This window comes from Anopheles arabiensis, chromosome 2 (assembly GCF_016920715.1).
Source record: "Anopheles arabiensis isolate DONGOLA chromosome 2, AaraD3, whole genome shotgun sequence".
Lineage (NCBI taxonomy): Eukaryota > Metazoa > Arthropoda > Insecta > Diptera > Culicidae > Anopheles > Anopheles arabiensis.
In genome coordinates this window covers 38,834,177-38,853,559 of record NC_053517.1, presented here as the reverse complement: position 1 = coordinate 38,853,559, position 19,383 = coordinate 38,834,177, and the positions used below count along the sequence as shown (strand labels likewise).

Sequence of the window (19,383 nt, the reverse complement as noted above, 5' to 3'; positions counted from 1 at the left end):
CATACTCACGCCCATCGTCGCTGTGAACACTCGCTGTGCGCTATACTGCACATGGGCTGGGCCGATGCACGTACTGCGTTTTCATTACCATAAATAAAACCGCTTCGCGACCTGCTCCACTGCATCGATTCGACGTTCGGCAAAAAGTTCACTAATACACGTGTAGGTGGCGCATGTGGCAAGTGCATGCGAGCAATAGCGAAAAGAAATAAAACGCACGCTACCATTGTGACCGGTGCCACACGCTGTCAATTTTGCCGGTATAAGGCAGGGTCAATTTATTGAAACTATCGGAAACAGTGTGCAAAAACACACAAGTGTAAGGTTCACATGCAGCGCGATGGAAGTGATGAAGGATACCAGGATACTACCGGAAGTCGCGTTCGTTGAGAGGGAAAATTTGCAGCTTATCGTCTGGAATGGAATGCGGGACGATGACAACGGTGGACCGCTCCATTTCTATTCGGTGATCGCCATTGGCATGTCATAGAAGTGAACTTTGCTATACTTTTCCTGCAGCACCCTGCGCATTTCCTTTGAATGTTCCCAGTCACGTGTTTCACAAATCACTTTCACCTGGAAATAATAACCAAAACGCATTAAAAATTGACAATTTATTCGAAAAAGAACATAAAAAATTCTAAAAATAAAAAGCTGATCTGTAAAATCCGCGCATAGCTTAACATTTTCTGATTTTTCAGTAATATTATAATTGCTTAAAACACAAAGCTGCATAATATGTATGTGACGATATATTATGTACAATATAATCCATTTTCACAGTAATGTAAATGAATCACGTCCAATTCTGAAATAGATTATAAGTTGATCTACAGAGCAGAATTGCTGACATGGCTGACATTGCATTTTTGAACAAAATAAAACGTATTTGTTTAACACAGTTTCAATCCTCAACAAAGTTTGTTCGAAAATAAATATGGCAGGTATCTTGACTTGTTCTAACAATCACACAATTAGACTTTTAGTAATATCTTAAATTATTAACTTCAGGAATAATAGCTTAATGTACTTTGATCATAAAGCCTGTGGACTTTAGAGAAAAAATGCACCAATATAATATTAAGTATCTGTATCATCCTTTACTTAAATGACACTTTTTTCAATGTTTTTGAACATCTGCTTTCAAGAATCAGTAGAACTATATGAGAGTTTGTCATTACAGGTGACCCCCGAGATACGACTGCATTTGGAACCAAAAAATGTCCCAAAGCAAGGCGTAAGTCGAATATCTGTGAATATAAAGTTCATAACCGAATTTTGAGAGTCAAAATCTATGATATCGTGTATTTTATTTAAAACAATGTTCGATAATGTATCAATTTTACTCTAAAAGCCGTTTTCACGATATAGATATTCAAGATCGGATCGGAGTTGAGGAAGCTCAATGCCATCTTTAGATCGTCAAAATCAAATCGTCTTAATTCGAGGAGGTCGTATCTCGGGGACGCCTGTATAATTATTGTTTCTAAATTATTTAGAACAGTTTTGATATTATTTTAATTCCGAAGCTTAAATAAAACCTAACGAATTAATGCATTAATGCAACATCTTCGTCGGTATATATAACACTTTTCTGAGTAATGCTTATAAGTATGTAATAAACTTCTTGTTACTGTGTGCTTTACATGTATACAACAATTCCATAATGGCTATATTAACATTTACACATTACAAATCAATACACCACAACCTATGCCTACAAGCTCACGGTGTACTTATTGCAATATTAATTATCAGAATTCTATATGTCCACTCCACTCTCTAGCTCGAAAGATGGTGAGTTTCATTGGAGCTTTAATAAGAAAAAATACCTCATAAATGATACACATTCAATCAACGTTTACTACACTGCCACACACCCCACTACGGACAGCCAGAAATACACCCACCCACCCAATACAACAAACAGTAGCTGCCACCAGACGGTAAAAGCAAACTCATCGCAACCGAAGTGTGCGCTAATCAACGCAATCAAAAACCGACCACAGCGACATCAGAGAAAACACGAAATCCAATCATCCGGACCGTTCTCGCCAAACCTTTTCCACGCTAATGAAGCGTACCCTGTGTCGAAAGGTAAATATTAGACGCACCCGAAGTACTGCCGGCCTTGGTTGACCGCGAAAACCAGCACAAACGGTTCCGGCCGCTACCAAAACCCCGTGCCCACCAGCCTGTGCCGTCTGCGGGTCGGACCGTCGTCACGCCTGACCACGTATGGCCATTGACCGTAAATTAAATCATAACGAGCGTCCTCATGTTCCCGGTCATTACCACCATCGTCGGATGTGTTTTTTTCTTCCTTTCGTTTGTTTTTGGCAGGTCTATCAACGCAAACTCTGCCCATCGTGGTGCGTTGCTTTGGGGGGGCCCAAGTTTGCCAAACGGGTAGGCAGAGCGCGGGAGAGATTTCTGCAATATCGGTCGTTTGTTTTCGGGGTACAGCAGATCCCGCGCAAATGTTGGTGTTTAAAAATACCTAGAAAGACCGCAATACTAGCGTATCCTATGAAACAACGGTTCTTTATGCTATGGACCACACCCAAAAACCCAGAACAACAACACACAGCACACAAAACGGCAAACACAAGCTGCTTTCACTTACCTCTACATGGTGAATATCACGAATGAAGGCACGTTCGTGCATTATGTCCTTGATGGAAACGCCCAGGCTGGCGAGCAGATTGCACAGCTTAGCTACACCGCCCGGTCCATCGCTGACGGTGACGGTGAATCTGCGTTGTGTTGTGCCACCCCCGAAACGACCGCGAGTGCGAGTCCGGATCCCACCGTTCCGAGAACCGGCGTAGGTCATTACAATGCAAACAACGAGATACGGAAGCGAGAAAACAAGAGAGAATGTGTGTGTGAGAGGGAGAGCACAGGTAATTGCCATCAGGCATCAGGCGGATGTTATGTCACTGGCACAAGCAGCAGCAGAACCCCGACAGAGTCCCAGGGACTCCAGAAGTTAACGTTACCTCTGCAAACGGCCCTCGGCAGCCATGCCACGCTCGAGACATTTGCCGAACATGGTCGTATCGATATTGCCTCCGCAAATTAGCAGCACCACTCTACCGGAAACGAGATCGAGAAAACGGTTCGTGAATGGCCGGAGGTTTTAGAACGGAGCGTTGGTGTGTGGGTTTTTTGTTGTTTTGCCCCTCAACCCACTTCGGATCATCCTATCGGTGGTTTCGGCTTACCGTTTTCCAATGAATTCATCCAGATGGCCGGCCAAAATGGCTGCCAGGCCGGCGGCACCCGCTCCCTCCACCACACACTTTTCCAGCTCGACCAGTCGCAGAATCGCCAGCGCAATCCACTCCTCCTTCACGACGATCATTTTGTCCAGCAGCGGCACGGTCGTGGCGTACGCGTTGTACCCTACCTGCGGCACTGCCAACCCGTCCGCCAGCGTTTCCTGGTTCGCGACAAACACTGGACTCTTGTTCTCGAGCGCTCGCGTGAAGCTGGGACACTTCTCCGACTCGACACCCTGTGAGAAAGCGTACGAGCGCGTGCACACACATGGCAACACAACCGGAAATGGGGTGAATTATTCTGCACACCGTGTTTCATTAGGCAATAGCTGGAATTGCTTCGAACCCATGGCCGGGTACGGTATTTACGCGCATTCCAACTATCGAGCGAGAGCGATCGGAACTTACGATGATTTTGGTATTAGGGCTGAGATTTTTGATGGCAGTTGCAACACCGGCAATCAGTCCGCCGCCACCGACCGGCACCACAACGGCGTCGATGTCGCTGACCTGCTCCACGATCTCCAGCCCGATCGTGCCCTGACCGGACATGATGTGCGGATGGTCGTACCCGTTAATGTACGTGAGTCCCCGGTCGTGTGCCATTTTCAGTGCAATCCTTTTAGCCTCGCCCATGTCCGCTCCCTGTCCAGCCGGCCAGCCAGCGTGTTTTGATGCGTGAAAATGATATGAAAGTACCGGGTTAGAAAGCATACGCCAGCAGGCAGGCAGCCGGCATAGTCAGCAGTCAAAACAATGTTAACCCGCCGTCGGGAATGCAAGGGACATACCTGTACGACGACATTAGCGTGATAGTTACGGCATTTCTGGATTTTCATCAGCGAAGCCTTCAGCGGCATCACGACCGTCACCGGGATGCCCAGCTTCCAGCCGTGATAGGACAGACCCTGCCAGTTGTCATATGCCGTGGGTTGTGATTTTTTGTTTTCAATTTCCGGATGAGCACAACGCGGCATGCGGGAACACGGGAAAAAATGAAACCAAAAACACGACACACGCGATACAGCGGTGAATAACTTTCAAACGGAACCGGGTGCGCTAAGCTAAATCGCTGCCAGAATCAGCCAACCAAGGCCAGCGATGGCTTGTTTGCCCACCCAGGGGACATTAGCTCGTGAGCACTCTTACTGGGGTGCTTTTGGAAATGGTTTTCTGTTTTTTTTTTCTGCTCGCATTCAAATACTGACGAAACGGGGCCATCACCACGCCATGTAGGGACAACCCGGACCCACCAGCAAACTCACCTGCGCATGATTCCCGAGGGAGGCCGAGATGACGCCCGTTTTTTTCTGCTCGTCCGACAGCATTAGCAACGCGTAGCGCGCTCCACGCTCCTTGAAGCTGCCAGTAAACTGCAGAAATTCCTTCTTCAGGTAGATGTCCATGTCGATCAGGTCGGAGAAGTGTGATTTCTGCAAACATCAAGAGTCAAGAGGCACAGGGGAGAGGGAAACAAGGCGTGAAAAATCTACAGAAAAAAGTGCCCACATCGCGCGACCAAACCCATCCTCGGAGTGTACGTACCACGCACGGCGTCAGCTCGACACCTTTTCTGATTTTGAACGCCGCGGACGTTACGTCCTGGAAGGTGATTATCTGCGGATTGTCCGCATTGCAAAACGGATCGACGATTTCCGGCTCGGTCGTTGCGGCTGTTGGGGCGCCGGCGGGTGCACCGTTCACGCCGGCCTCGTGCCCATTTTGGCCTGCTGCTGTCGGCCGCTCTGCCGCCGACGGGCGAGCTGTCAGCTTCGCGGAAGCCATTTGCGTCGTTACGGATGACACTTGCATCGTGGGAGATTAATCTACGGTGACATTTAAATCAAGGTAACAACAATTAAACAACTACAACAAAAAACAGTTCTCTCTCTCGAACCGAAGAACGACGACTGTTTGCGCAACCAGCATCCCTTAATGGTGGTGGCTCGTGGGCAAAACGGGACCAGCGATGACGGGTGGTGTCATAAAAAATTAATCGAGACGTAAACGTTTGCCCAGCAAGTGCACGGTTGCAAAGTGAAGTGACGTACACTGTAGCTCGCTGTTGAGGATGTTACGTGGAGCAAGATAAAAAAAAAAACATACACTACCCGGACGAAACGGACAACAGAATGGTTGTTTCCGTAGCGTTGCGTAACCGCTCATCGTGTCCCAGCAGGTGAAATATTAATATTCCAAATTTCCATAAAGCACACTTTGTAACCGTTCCCAATCCCGAGAACCATCCGAGCCAGGAATGTGTGTTTGTTCAGTGAGAAAGACAGAGCAAAAGAGAGAGAGAAAGAGAGAGAGAGAGAGAGACAAGTTGATTTGTGGAGGTGAAAAGTATAAAATAGGTCCCCTATGAGTTCCCGAAAGCTCGCCGGGAATATGTTGATGAGTTTGGTACTTCCAGTCATGACCGTAATGAGAATCGTTGGGCTTCTTTGTTATCCCAACTACGCCATTATAACTCAATCACGTTTCGACCCACTCGAATCAATTCCAGTGATAGTGTTAACATCATCATTTGCAAAATTTAACACACTGCAGGGTAACAAATAGTGGAAGCCCCTTTAAAGGATGCCAAACAACGATCCTGCGTTATGCTTTTGCATAGGTAAATATCATTCACTTTGTCTCGCGTTGAGCTTTACTACCCAACCTCATTATTAATTTGCAATTTGATACAAAACTATTGCTTTTGGCCCGAATATTTAACACCACGCACAAACTAGCCGAGTTTATTCGTCTAAATTTCCACTTCAATCCGCAACACAAACACATATTCACGAACACACACACACTTGCACAGGGGGGAGAATCACAGCGAGAGGATATGCGATGCAAAATCACGTGCAAATATTTGGGAAATGCAAACACGAATTTCAATACACGTCCACACGGCTTCCTGGTGGGTATATCGCCGTACATCCAAAGACTTGGCAATGGCGCTCCATTCCACGGCACTCTATTAGCCGCTGATTTCTCGATCAATTCGGTATTCGGTAGTTTATTGAACGGCACACAACTAACGCCGGCACCGGAGACTTGTGTGCAGACTTGTGCAACATTTATCGACCGACGAACGGTTTGAGCAATCGATGGAAACTGCAGAGCAGAATAAGTATTAAACTGCTAGGAGTACAAAAAAGTCTATGAAAAAAAAAACCAAAGCTGCACTACGTATCAAGTACAATTGCAACATAACTTTCTGGTTTTTTTTTTCGTTGCTCTAGGGAATCTATACATTTTGTTGTTGTTGAACCTTCAAATCCACGCAAATTCCGCTGCACGAGAGCTTTAGCTGTAGGGCTCTCCAATCATCACTCTTGAAAATCGCTCTCCAAACAACACTTCGAACGCACCCTTTTTGGTTGTTGTCGGTCTTCTCGACGACGAAATTGGCACACACCACCCTCTTCCAGCAAGGACTCGCACACAATTCGTTCGCTTCGCCCACGTACCGGGCGGGTTTTATACCCCGAATCTGGCAAATGCGTTACACCACTCGTCAGTATCATCCGCGCGCACCACTCGTCGATAGCATCACTCATTGACGTAACCCACTCGGGCGGGCGGGGAAGCGATCCAATTATTCTTCCCTCGCCGCCGCAAACTACATCGAACCACACACTTCGATTATCATTCCTATGCGAAAAGAGCGCCAAAATAAGCTACCCTTTTGCGCCGTTTTCGTTGCTATCCCCGGCTCGTTCGTGGCAGGTGGCTGTTGTGTGCCAAGTCTAGCATCGCGTGACTAAAAGTTCCAAAAAGTTGACACATCATTCACAATTGAGGCGATTGCAAGCTTCATTTCGAATACTGCTACTAGCGTCACATTTTGTTTGTGTTTATTTGTGCTCCCAAGACGCGTCGTAAAACCGTAGCGAACCCGTTACCTTGCCCGCCTGTTCAACGCTATCGACACTACCGCTGCCCTCTAGCACATTCCCATCACCACTGAGCCCGTCGATGCATGGTCCCGTGATGGACAGTCGAGGCTTAAAGGGCGTCAAAATTCAATACATTTTTTCTCGCCCTCTCGCTCGCCCAAACACGGCACAAAAGAAAGTGCGATAATGGGCGGCCCCCAACGTGTTGGGTGCATCTGGTTCCAGCTGCAGTAGCGTGTCTGGCCCAATTCTCGGTTATCGCTCGTTTACTGTTGCCTTTCTCGCCACACCGACCGGTTACGGTGAACTTTGATTGCGGGACAGCTTCACTATCGGGAAGCTGCGGGCAAAGGTTTGCGATGTTCGAGCGCTTATCGCTTCGGTCTACCGGTCTAACGGCCCGTGAAGGTGATGCAGCGGGTGATCGATCGGTGGCCCAGTGATGCTTCCGCCTATTACTCATCATCACTCACATTTTAGTGCTGATCGTAAGTGAGCTTTTATTTTTGTTTTGAGAGGAGCAAGGGACTACACCGAAGCAATCCTGAGTTCCCAAAATCACCAGAACCGTTGAACGGTACAAGCAGGAAGCAGAGTTGTTACTTACGGCTCGTAAACAATTTCCTCAATTGATCATCAATTTCGTACAGAAAAAGAGAGCGAGAAAAAGATAAACACAAACTTCCACCACAATAATCTCACTAACAGTGCCAGCTTCAGTATTGCTATTCATTATTTACCATCGTTTTCTTTTACGACAAACCAACCATTTCGCAGCAGCCCGCTCAGTTTGCCGCTCGCCGCTAACAGCCACTTTGCATTTAGGTGTGAATTTTTTATCTAACATCACCAATTCCGCTGTCTGTTGGCAACGATCTACACACACACACACCCATTTGTTCTCTCTTTTTCGTATGTGTCTTGAAGGCGTCTTAGCGTCTTTCCGCGTGTTTCAACTAAGTATGGATTAGCCTCAAAATTAAGCCAGTTACCAACCGAACGCTGAGTGGAGGGAGAGGACGTCCCAACTTAAGCCACTGTGAGTGTGAGCCACCGAGAAGTGGGGCTAAATTATGCATTCCTCTTCAAACGAAACGCAGCAGCTGATCTATGTTTTACTTAAGCTCATGAATGTAATGTTATTCCTTTTGTTTTATTCCAGCCGGCAAACTGGGCGAAATACTGCTGCCTCGCGCTCACACGCTGCACTGACGCTGCTAACGCAATAAAGCAGACGGCAAACGGAAGGTAGTTTGCGTCAACAATCTCGCGATGCGATGGGGAGCAAAGGAGCTAAAGAAAGAACAGCCATAAAATATGCTGCTGCTACTTGCTTGCACTGAACTCTGAACCGGCGCAAAATAAATAGTCACATCGCTTCGCATTCAAATCTCGTCCCGTCTTCTGCCCGCGGTGTGTGTGAGTGTCTTAAAAGCAAAACGGTTGTGGACGCGTTCGGTGCGTTTTATGCTTTTTGCCGTTTTCAAATTTATTTCCATCCCGCGCTTTCTCCCTCCACCGGCATCACGGCGAAGAAGTAAACAAACATCACAAGCATTATTCATTCGCTGCTGGTAAATAACGGGCAGCTGCTTATTCTTTGCTCCGCTTTTCGCTTCAGCTCACTCAAAGTTACACATCTTACGACAGCCTTATCTGAGCAGACTGAGCGATGCAATGAAGTCCGTCCGATGTGGCGTTTGCTGTCTGTCTGTTGTGAAGTTTTCATAAACTGCTGCCAGCAACATTTCTTCGGCGTGAGTATGAAGCTTCCGTTGGAAGTGTTGTTGAAGTTTTGCGATAGTAAACATACGCACGCGTCCCGCGATAAGCGACTGTGTGGTGGATGCATCGTAGCTGCAAACCTTATCAACCGACGCATCGGGCGCATGTAAGTGATCGACCCGCTCTTGGCACGAGATGTTGGCGATTTCTATAAAAAGCCCTTCGAGATCCGAACAGAGAGTATAGTTTTCTGGTCCAACTCAGCGTATCAGCATGAGGGGCAAAGGATTAACCTCGTTCGTGCTTGTGTTGTTGTTGTTTATCTCCCTCTCGATGGGCGATGAGGCTGTAAGTTTTAATTGCTCGTGATGCAGTTGCTGTTTTTTACTAACAAGACGCATTTATTAATGTCTCTTTATCGTAAAGTCCTCCGCAAAAACAAATGAGATAGCTGCCGAACCGACTCAGATCGATACGTCGACCTTCCAGAAGTGTTGCCCCCGTGTGATGAAACCGATCGTGCTCACCGCTAAACCGAAGATTAAATACATTGTAGTACCTCCGGAGAGTATAACGTGAGGACTGCTGTCGCTGTCGGGCATGCTGGAATTGCTTCGCATTGCTCAACCATAGTGAATTGTATTGCAACAAAAGCCGGGAACAAAACTACACAATAAACCTATACTCTTATTCCCTCCAGATTCGTCGTGTCTGTCTGATTTTGGTGGCACCAAATCGACTTCCCTCGGGGTTGGATAAAACTTCCATCGTCCAGATAGCAAACCATCGTCACAAAATGTCCACCGGTGTTAGTTTGTGCTAATATTTGTGCTTATTTTTTTCTTTTGCTGCTCCTACCACAGTTGCTTTTTGTTCTTGCGCGTTCAATATGGGCTAATTTTGCCATGCACGGACGTCGATCGTACCCAGCACGCCAAGGGGCCAAGGCCAAGGCAAATCGGATAATTTCATCTAATAATTGTGCATTTTATCATCGTTTTTAATCGCGCAGCTGTGTCGGTTCACAGCAAACAAAACTCCCCGGAAGGCATGTCTACCGAGACGGCAAGCATCGTATCGTACAGCGATACGCCGGCACGCCAGCTACACGTCCTACAGGCGATACCTCTATTGATATTCTTCGCTACGAAGTCTACACACAAAAGATCCTACGCGGGAAGAAGAGCTGACAGTGGGACGTACCGAGTAGAAAAGTGTAGAAGAAAGTGTCCCGCTTTGGGTATCGATCCAAGGCTTGCAGGAGAAGTTTGCACTACGGGCAACGGGATGCCTAAAATTTCCACCAGTGAAGGCCAACGGAAGGGACCGTCGAGCTGGCTGCGACGTTAGCTTTCGTGCATTGTCTCTGGCCTCTGCACTGTCTGAGGATGCGATCTCCGGTAGCTGACATTGGAGCTTATTCTTGTTCGGTAGAAGACTCGCATCTCTTTTTTCCCATTCCCAAGCCAAGGAAGCAACATCACCGCTGCGAGGTCACGAGCACTCTGATGCGCCACTCTTGCCGTTGGTGTGCTCGACTATCATCACCAGCATATCACCTACGCCCGCAGGTCTGCCGGCCTCACTACACTTCACTGACCAGCAGTTTGCGTCGGAGGCACTATCTTTGATGCTATTTTACCGTTTCCGTTTCTCCACGGTTCACGCTCTTTCTCTCTCTCCCTGCACAGCTTGAACGACCGATCCTAGCGGCTAGAAATCAAAACGATTCCTGTTACGTTCTAGCTCGCCGTATGATGGGTGCTTTGCGTAAAAGAAAGAAAAAAACGGACAGATTAGTTTTTCACCCTCATAATGCTTCGGTCGTTCTGCATGCCTTCCGTGGGCGAAGGATGTGACGGGTCGTATCTTGCTGAGAGTGCGTTCGCTCCAACCGAAAACGGCAACCGGCAGTGCCAACCGATCGTGCCTAAAAGGCTTTTTCATAATTTTTGTCACAAACATACGCACACAAACGCACACAGTGATATAACAGCATAACCACTGTCATAAGTGGGTAGTGCCGCAACCACACTCCGGCACACATACGTACACATATACTTTCTGGAAAGAAAATTTGAAACTGCCCGGTACGACAGGTGCGGGCCATTGTTGCAGCTTTGCACATTTTGCCAACGGTTTCGTGCATCTAGGGAACGAGCACAACAAAAAAATGCTATACGTAAACACCATGTGCGTTGGCAGTGTGCGGATTGATCATGTTTGCTTCCTGCATCACGGTTCATGCGTTCGCTTACGGGCAAACGGGAGAAGCACACGTACAAAATAACAACAACCACCACCACAACAGCAACAAAAACCTCATAACACATCTATAATAATCGAACGAGCTCCCTTCTTCGGCCAATCATTTCATACAAGAATCAACAGTGAAGCTTTAATCAATGATAATTGAAGGCAAAATATTTGCTCAGCCTCATCATTAATGCTGTAGCAAGCGGTATGCAGGCTGCGATGCGCTAGCGATGTTGTTGTGGGTATGGAATTGGAGATGAGATGGCGCATCGGGGCCTGCCTCTTACGCGCGTTGTAGAGAGAATATTTTGTGAAGCGATAACAATCGCACAACAAACAACCATTTCAAACATGATCGAATAAGGTCGCTTCTTTCCAGCGACCGCTGTGCAGCGCAGAAGGCCCGCTGAGTGGACCAACGACATCGATGGCCGCTGGAAATGCTTTCATAAAACAGTGATTCTAATCATCACACAAGGTTAATGAGAGGTCAATATAAAACAATGGGGCGATCATATCAATACACCATTGCACATGAGCATTTTAAATGTTTAACAAGCAAAAGCAACCGAATAGAGCCTTTCAATTGCTGTGCTCGATAAACACGCATACATGTTATGGAAATAACAAAGTACCATTTTCATTGAGAAAAACAAAAGTTGCATTTACATTGTACTTACACAATAGACTTTAGAATATCAAAACAAAAACATCGTCCGATATTTAAAAAAAAACAAGTTTGACCTGAGTTAAAAAAGGATTTTTTAATCATTCTTTTAAATGCATCAAATATGTTTGTTTGTATTAAATTGCATTGTTTTTTTTTAATTTATTGAATTTTAAAACACATCGTGCTTCCTCTACAACACACAAATTATCCTGATAAGCACGAAACAATTTACCACCGATAGTCAAGCCTATGAAGCACTCTAGGAGGCCGTAAATTAAGGGAATTGTTGCAATCATTTCACATTCAAACAATCGATCGGAATAGATAAGAAAACAGTTAACAGCATGAGCATAAACGGCGTCATTACTTTTAATTTGTCATAGCGAAGGTAATTTATTTCCGTTTTACGATTCATAACTGATTTAGCTTCATTAGTGGAACATTGAAACAGCTATTTTATTTTTTACTTTTACCAAAAGGTCAATGATTGAAAATTAACGAGGTTTACCAACAAACTCAGCCGCTACTTATTTCTGTAACATTCATTTTGTGTTTTCCACAGTACAGTGTTGTGTACATTAAAAACTTAATTAACAATCTGTCAACCAAATCCATCTGTCAGAGAACACTGAACGCAACATTTCAAATCAGTCAAATTGCTTCCGTTTGTGTTTTGTGAGCCTCCATCACAATTTTACCAAACAATACCGTTGGCCTTCAATTGTGCCTGGTCAGAGCTGTCTTTTAAATTACGATTTCTATTTCATTCCCTGAAAAAATCAATAAAAAGTGTTGTTTTGCTTCTTCTTCTTCTTCTTCTTCTTTTGCACCATACCACGCCCAGATCTGCAGTTGGTGTTTCTTTTCTTTCTAGTTCGAGATAAAGCACGGTGGTTGCGCGGTGGTTTGTACGAGCGATTTTCCATTTATATTTCTGATAAGACCGGCCGCAGCGCTGGATTAAAAATTTGTGACAATAGCGACAACGGCCGGCACCGTCGGTTGAAAAGGCATCATTTAATGTGCAAACAATCTTGTCGACCAATTGCTTCCGCTGAATAGCGAGAGAAGTGAAGGAAAATGGAAAAGAAATGATGAACCTGCCAGTCCTGCTTCAGTTTCGTTCGTGTGCACCGTAACCGTATGAAAGATCGCGATAGTGTAAAACACCGTTTCCTATCATGCGCTGCGTGATGGTAGCTTTCGATTTGTGCCATTACATCAGCATTTCAGCTACCGAAAAGGTGAAAATCATTCTGGATGAAAACGATTGATGGAAAGCGAGAATGGAATTGGATCTTAAATTGCTCAATTACCAATCGTTTCAATCGTGAGCGATGGGATTTTTTGTATGGAATTGGCTTCAATGTGCTGGAAAGATAGGTGATACTTCCGAGAAGTGCAAAGAGTGGCTTCAAAACGTATTGTAGGTGTAATACATTTCATTTTTCAGGAAATTTCACTAAGCACGAAGCTTTATGGAGACAGTAACAGAGCGTAATACGCAATATGCAGTGTTACAGTTTTCATTTAAATAAATAAGTAGTAGTACGAGACTATTCATTGTTTCGAAAGCACTTCAATTACTTTAGAATTAAACCAAGGTGTGCAAAGCTCTAGTGATAGTCCACGTTTACCCCAACATTTTTTTGCGTAAACATCTACCACACTCGACGGCTCTGGCACGCGGTGGATGTCTCGCGGCTATACATTTCATTACGCTCCATGTTTTTATGCTAACACAATCATCTTCACGTCTGTCTCGCAACACATCCGATACGATATGATGATGTTATTAGGCTCTTCGTTGGACCATATACGTGCGTCCTGCTGTGCTCGGTCGGCAGGCCATGCAACCATCTTACTTGTGGATCAGGGTGGATTTCATTTTTTGTTTTTTTTTTATTTGCCTTTTCACCACCCCTTAAGGCCATTTCCCGTTTTTCTCACGTTTTTTTACACTTTTTTTTTCTTTTTGCTTTCGAACGCAGTTTTTCTCCACAGCTTTTCTCTGCCATTTGAACGCCGAATACCTCGCCCGACTGCCTGAACGAACGGACGGGAGCGAGAGTGCTTGCCATGCATGAGCGGGTCCAGTTCATTCGAGAGCGCTTCCTCCGGAGAACTCTGGGCGCTTGCCGGCTGAGTGGCCGGAGCTATCCATAACCGGCGGCTTACCAGCCTCGCACAGTCGGGCGGTAGGTTTAATCATATTTCTTTCCGAACCAGTTATTGAATGGTTTTGACTGTCATTTGACCTTATCGCTTATCGAGCAGTGCGGCATCCCAGCAACGTGATCCGACCTCCGGACGGGTTGGTACAATGGCAAATAAAAGAACATGCTTCTTTCCACGAATTGTGGTGAAAATTGGATTCGCCTGAGCGAGGGAAAGGGAATGGCAGAATGGCGTTACAACGACTACAGGTACGCCCACAGTAAGCGGGAAAACGGGAAACTAATCAGGGAAAAAGTTTCAATTCAACACGAACCAGCGGCAGTGGAACTGAATTTCAACTCCTGAACGAAACACTTGCGCTCACAAACGTGTCCGATGACTGTCTAATTCCAATGGAAAACTTTTCACAACTTAAACAACCAAACCGCTAACAACGTTTGGCCAGTCGCCGCGCTGATACGTTGATGCTAAAAGCTCTCCTCGAGCTTAGTGCACTTGTGCGAGGATGCAGGATGCACTTTGCGCCGGTGGCTTTGGAGGGTAAGAAAATACCTACCCAACAGCACGGCCCTTCCTTCATGCTCAACATGTTAAATTTACTGCTACTAGCATCGAAACTACGGACTGGTGCTGCTCGTTCCTCCCTCTCCACCTCTAGCCACGGCTGACCTTCGACAACCGAAGACATTCGATATTCGAGTATGTTTGCTAACTCAATTCGGTGCATTTCCCTAGCGTGCTTTGGACATCATAGCTCTGCCCTCGATGCACTCTTCCCGCGCTCCTTTCGGCAGGGTAACATGGCATGGTTTTGCTAGCAAACTCACTCACTCGCTCGCACATGTATGGGCATGTGAACGTATACCTACCCATACCAACTCTTCCGGGTGGCACGTTCGCAGCATAAAAGTCCCATGCTCTCGTAGCGAAGTTGCCACACACACACGGTCACGGAACTTTGCCGATGCTTTTAACGTTATGGAGCAAGAATGTCCGGGGTAACGCCCGCTGGGAATGCGGGAAAACAATTCCAAACCGAGGTTGTGAGCAGGGATGAAAAGGGGGAGGGAGGGAGGGTTGGAGAGGGCCGTTCGGGCATCATTTTCGGCGACTGAGCTAAAGCAATCCATTCGATCCTTTGACAAACATCGAGCCGGTTCACCTCGGGGCCAGACCGCGGAGGGCACGCTGGGTGGTGATGCACGCTGCACATGTGACTTATGCGAGCGATGACAACGACGATCGGGTAAGAATCTATTCGGCCCAGTGCCATGTTTTACTTCCCTTTTGGGGAGGAGGGGGAGGCTGGTGCATTCTCACAGGGTGTGTTTGCGTGTTTGCGTTCTTTCACCGCATAAACTTCCATTTTTGCATTGTAAGACGTGCATTTGGACGCCCGGTACATAACTCGTGCCATAGTTGACGGAACCGATAATGTGCTGCATACTGAAGCGCTTTCAGGAATAATGTTTCACAACACATCGTAGCTATAAGGGAACAAGGAGCTTTTTATTTTATAGCCGATCAATTGAGTTAAATACATATTATGACAGTAAAGGTACTAATAATCTTGTCATGAAGGAGGTATACAATAATTTATTTAATTCAAATTAATGATGAATGAACTGTGGCCGATAAATTGTAGAAACAGTTTCATCTGCATACAGAATGCTGGAAAAATAGGATCAGAATAGAATAAGATCAGTTGAATTTTTTTAAATTAACCAGTTTGAGTGTTTAAAATCATCCATATTACCTACACATAATGACAATTGAATTTTTTGTTCGACATTTTAGTCGTTTATAAGTCTTGAAAAATCGTGACAAAATACAAAATTTTAAATTTACACTTTGAATAATAACCTATCAAATTTGAAACATTTTAATAAAAAAAAATTAATATTCTTGGAAATTAAAGTACAAAACGCAAAAATATGTTTATATCTTCTTCAGTTGAACTACCTGGTTTTGTTGGATATGTGTTTCAATTTGAAGAAATGTGAATTAGAAGCTCAACAAAAGTCCTGTTTTTTGACAAATTTCCAACGAAAACTGGGAGAAAATTAAATCATACCATTCGTAAAATTGAATGGCATCGCTTCAAAAGGAAGTGAAGCAACCACACCTGTCTAAAATACCTCCAGAGACATGCTTCCCACACACGAGAAGCCTATCGAGACGCACACCGCACGATTTGAATGTGTGGCGAAAAATATCATGATGTAAATAAGCGGCTACGGCTTCAAGCACCCCCAAACGCACACGAAACGGTTGAACTTTACCGAGTTCCGAGATTCGGAGCGAAACACGGGAAGCACCTTTTTCATTTATTTCCTCAACCAACAAGCTTTTACCGTGCCCATTAACACGAGCATCTGCAAACAATTCAATTTGCCATACATTCTGCCACCCACTTGCTACCGCCCACGGCTGGCCCTTCATCTCCGGTGGTATTAGGACGGATTTACGAAGGGCGGGTTTTTTTTGCACCTTCACTGCTTCCATTCAACCATCTTCAAGAAAGTGGGGCAGTTATCGTAATTCCGTTCGATCCGATTGGCGCTGTGGCATGCCTTCTTGGGCGGTGAAATTCAAGCCCCGCCGCGTTCGACATGGTTCCTGCAAGCTCGCGCCAGCTTACCGGTGCCGCTCAAGAAGTAAAATCTCCCACCCTTGCGAATTGGTGGGCGAAACAATCTTCCCTAACAACAGTCACCTTGTTCGCTCCCACCCTGGCAGCTGGCGACGGTACGTTCGTCTTACGTTTTTATTTTATTTTATTTTTTTATAAGCAATATCGACTACTCCCCCTTTGCAAAGAACAAAAGGACGCACAAAAGGATGTCGGGTGGAGAAAAATGTTAAATGAACTTCCCACGAGCTGGCGGGGTGAGAGTGGCACGAGGCGGCAGTCAGTAACCATAATGAACACGGCAGGCGAGCTGCATGGTTGAATGCTGCTGCTTCTCCTGCCGGCCCAAACTTGTTCGGTGTGCACCGAAGCCGAAGAGAAAAGCTTAAGAGGAAAGCGAGAAAAACTCAATTAAAAATTAATTCATTTCAGGGCGATTCCCGGCGGGGAAGAGGGCAGAGAACGGGCACTCTTCCAAGGGGTTGTAGCTTCCTGACAAAGGTGGTTCCTGGACAGGGGGGAGGAGACGTCAGTGAAGCACATACAGGCACACGAGCTGGTGGCGCTGAGTGGGCCAGCCTGGGTATCGATAGCAGCAAGCCGAAGAACAAATGGACAAGAGTTTTTCCCTACCGGACCGAAAATACCCACTGGTAATCAAGTTTTCTTTCCGATGCACTCGATATTGGCGAATAGTTTCATGTCGGCTTTAGTTTGAGTGTGCGTGTTTTTTTTCTTCTTATACTGTTTTGTCCGTTTGCTTCATTGCAAGTTGCTGCTTTTCCTTCCGCACGCCTTATTCGTTGTGATTTTTCTTTCGCGAACGGAAGCGCTCCTCTTGATTTCCCTGCTGAATCCCTTTGCTTTCCTCTGCGTACCATTTAATCGGCGAATGGTGTGCTTTTGTGTGTGTGTTTTTGTGAACATCTCTGAACAAGCAATTTAATCCTGGTTTCATTGAATTAGATGAGGCTCCAACATAGCGGTTCAAATAGGCGTCTGGTTGCGTTTCAATAATTGCAATAGATAGGGAGCGTTGTAACATCAGCGAGTAGGCTAATGTTACAAATAGTTGATATCCGATTGGTTCGAACAACACATAGAAAAGGTAAGCATTGATGAATGCACAATCATTTCATTTTAAAATGGTCAACGCTTCGGCGAAACAAACCCCATTTCTAACAAACTTCGGTTGGAAATAATTCAAATCTATTTTGAATTTCTGGTAATGGACAGAATCGATATCTCAGACTTTTTGTGGTCATGTTTAGATTAATTTTATTTAGTTTTTTTTCCTTCTAGCACAACTATGCATCTTGAAAATTTTGTGAGCAATTGAACTAGAGCAAAACCAGAAATTAATTGATGCATCAATTGTAGATGTAATCAACATAAAGTCTACGATCATTGCCTTTACCTTAAAGTCCCTTACTATATCTGCTAAAATGAGAAATATTATATTTGAGATTGTTGAGTCTGTTAAAGGAATCGATACTGAGATGAGATTAGATGTCACCATGATCCGTAGAACAGAGCTTCTAAAAGGAAAAATAGCTCTTAAAAATATGTTCTACAGTGTAATTTGATTCTGTTTGACACTGCGTCTGAAATATTTGTATTATTAATACTTTTTTTTTAATTATTTTAGGACAAAGTAACTTTACTTTTCATAAGTCGTTTGTACATCTTCTATTTTTTTGTAAAAATAAATTTTTAAATTTTCTGAATTATTGCAGGCTGGCGCTTCATATTTTATGTTTTTCTTGAACTAAAAAAGCGGATATAGTACCTGATAAGCAAGTAACAAGTAGAAAACGTTTTCATTCAATAAACTTATAATAAGTTGGATTAACAATATCAATGTTCTGATACTTTTAATAAAAAAAAAAATTCAGTTGGTACCGAGAAATGTTGCCTTTAAGACTTAGAGTCTAAGGCATACATTTTTGGCTCATTCACACCTGTTCGTGTATATAAGTAAAAATTTGTTTTCTCTTGTAGGCATCATGATAATTTTACAAGGTGTTATGGAGCAGAGGAGCAGATTTATGAAAACTGTAATTTTATATCACTTAAACACTACAAAAACCGTATAGAATGATTGTGACATTGTCTACAAATGACGAGCATTAAGTTGAGCCTGAAGCGTTTCTATACCAACGTTCAGTGCGTAAAAGAGTATACTCCACCGGTGTTAATATCTGTAGTGTTTATTATTTCGTATATTTTCACAGTTTGTAACAATGCAAAGAATCTTCAGTAATGCTTATATCGCACACACTGTACGTTTGAAATGTTTCACACAAGTTGCACGCAAATGGAGAAAGCCACGATTGAATACAATCTACTTACGTGCAATACGGAAACTTCCATGCTCAAAGCACACATGGAACTGAGCTTTGAAGAGAATACAAAGCTTTTTAGTTTTTACTTACAATTTCGCTAGAAAATACCAGGAAAGAGGATTTTTCTCAAAAATGGCAGTAGATATATTCGCTACCAGCCTCTTTTCAGTTCTAGTTTTAATTCAAATTTCTAAACACACTTTCTAGTTAGATATTTGATACACGAATCAGGGTTTAATAAAGCCAAAAAGAGTGAAGACATAATAAGATACTCATACAATCATCAAAAATGAGAAAAATCTCATTGCATTTTGAAAAATAAACCAATTCTTTTGACGTCAGTACGTGACTTGTGTCGCCACTAAAAAGCTAAAATCCACTTATTGATCTCAAAAAC

The 19,383-nt window shown here is 44.5% G+C and overlaps 1 protein-coding gene across 3 annotated transcripts; it reads right to left on the bottom strand.

Moving 5' to 3' along the window:
• Window positions 1–246: 246 nt before the first annotated feature.
• Window positions 247–7,319, bottom strand: LOC120893641 (L-threonine ammonia-lyase). Of its 3 annotated transcripts, none has more exons than XM_040295648.1 (9): window positions 7,187–7,319; window positions 4,830–5,110; window positions 4,550–4,717; window positions 4,076–4,192; window positions 3,693–3,929; window positions 3,228–3,520; window positions 3,003–3,095; window positions 2,627–2,756; window positions 247–576 (listed from the first exon to the last, which is right to left on the bottom strand). In XM_040295648.1, the coding sequence occupies exons 2-9, from the start codon at window positions 5,094–5,096 to the stop codon at window positions 460–462; spliced, it is 1,422 nt and encodes a 473-aa protein (XP_040151582.1). In that variant the 5' UTR covers window positions 5,097–5,110; window positions 7,187–7,319; the 3' UTR covers window positions 247–459. The 3 variants fall into 3 exon arrangements, with proteins under 3 accessions (XP_040151582.1, XP_040151583.1, XP_040151581.1); XM_040295649.1 differs by lacking the exon at window positions 7,187–7,319 and adding an exon at window positions 6,966–7,171; XM_040295647.1 differs by lacking the exon at window positions 7,187–7,319 and adding an exon at window positions 6,653–6,948.
• Window positions 7,320–19,383: the final 12,064 nt, after the last annotated feature.

What these genes read in the sequence shown, in the direction of transcription:
- LOC120893641 (XM_040295648.1), bottom strand. Translation starts at nt 5,096, where the DNA reads ATGCAAGTGTCATCCGTAACGACGCAAATGGCTTCCGCGAAGCTGACA. An exon ending in TCGAGCTGACGCCGTGCGTG is followed by an intron (nt 4,718 to 4,829) that starts GTACGTACACTC and finishes TGATGTTTGCAG; the next exon opens with AAATCACACTTCTCCGACCT. An exon ending in GCCGAGGGCCGTTTGCAGAG is followed by an intron (nt 2,757 to 3,002) that starts GTAACGTTAACT and finishes AACACAACGCAG; the next exon opens with ATTCACCGTCACCGTCAGCG.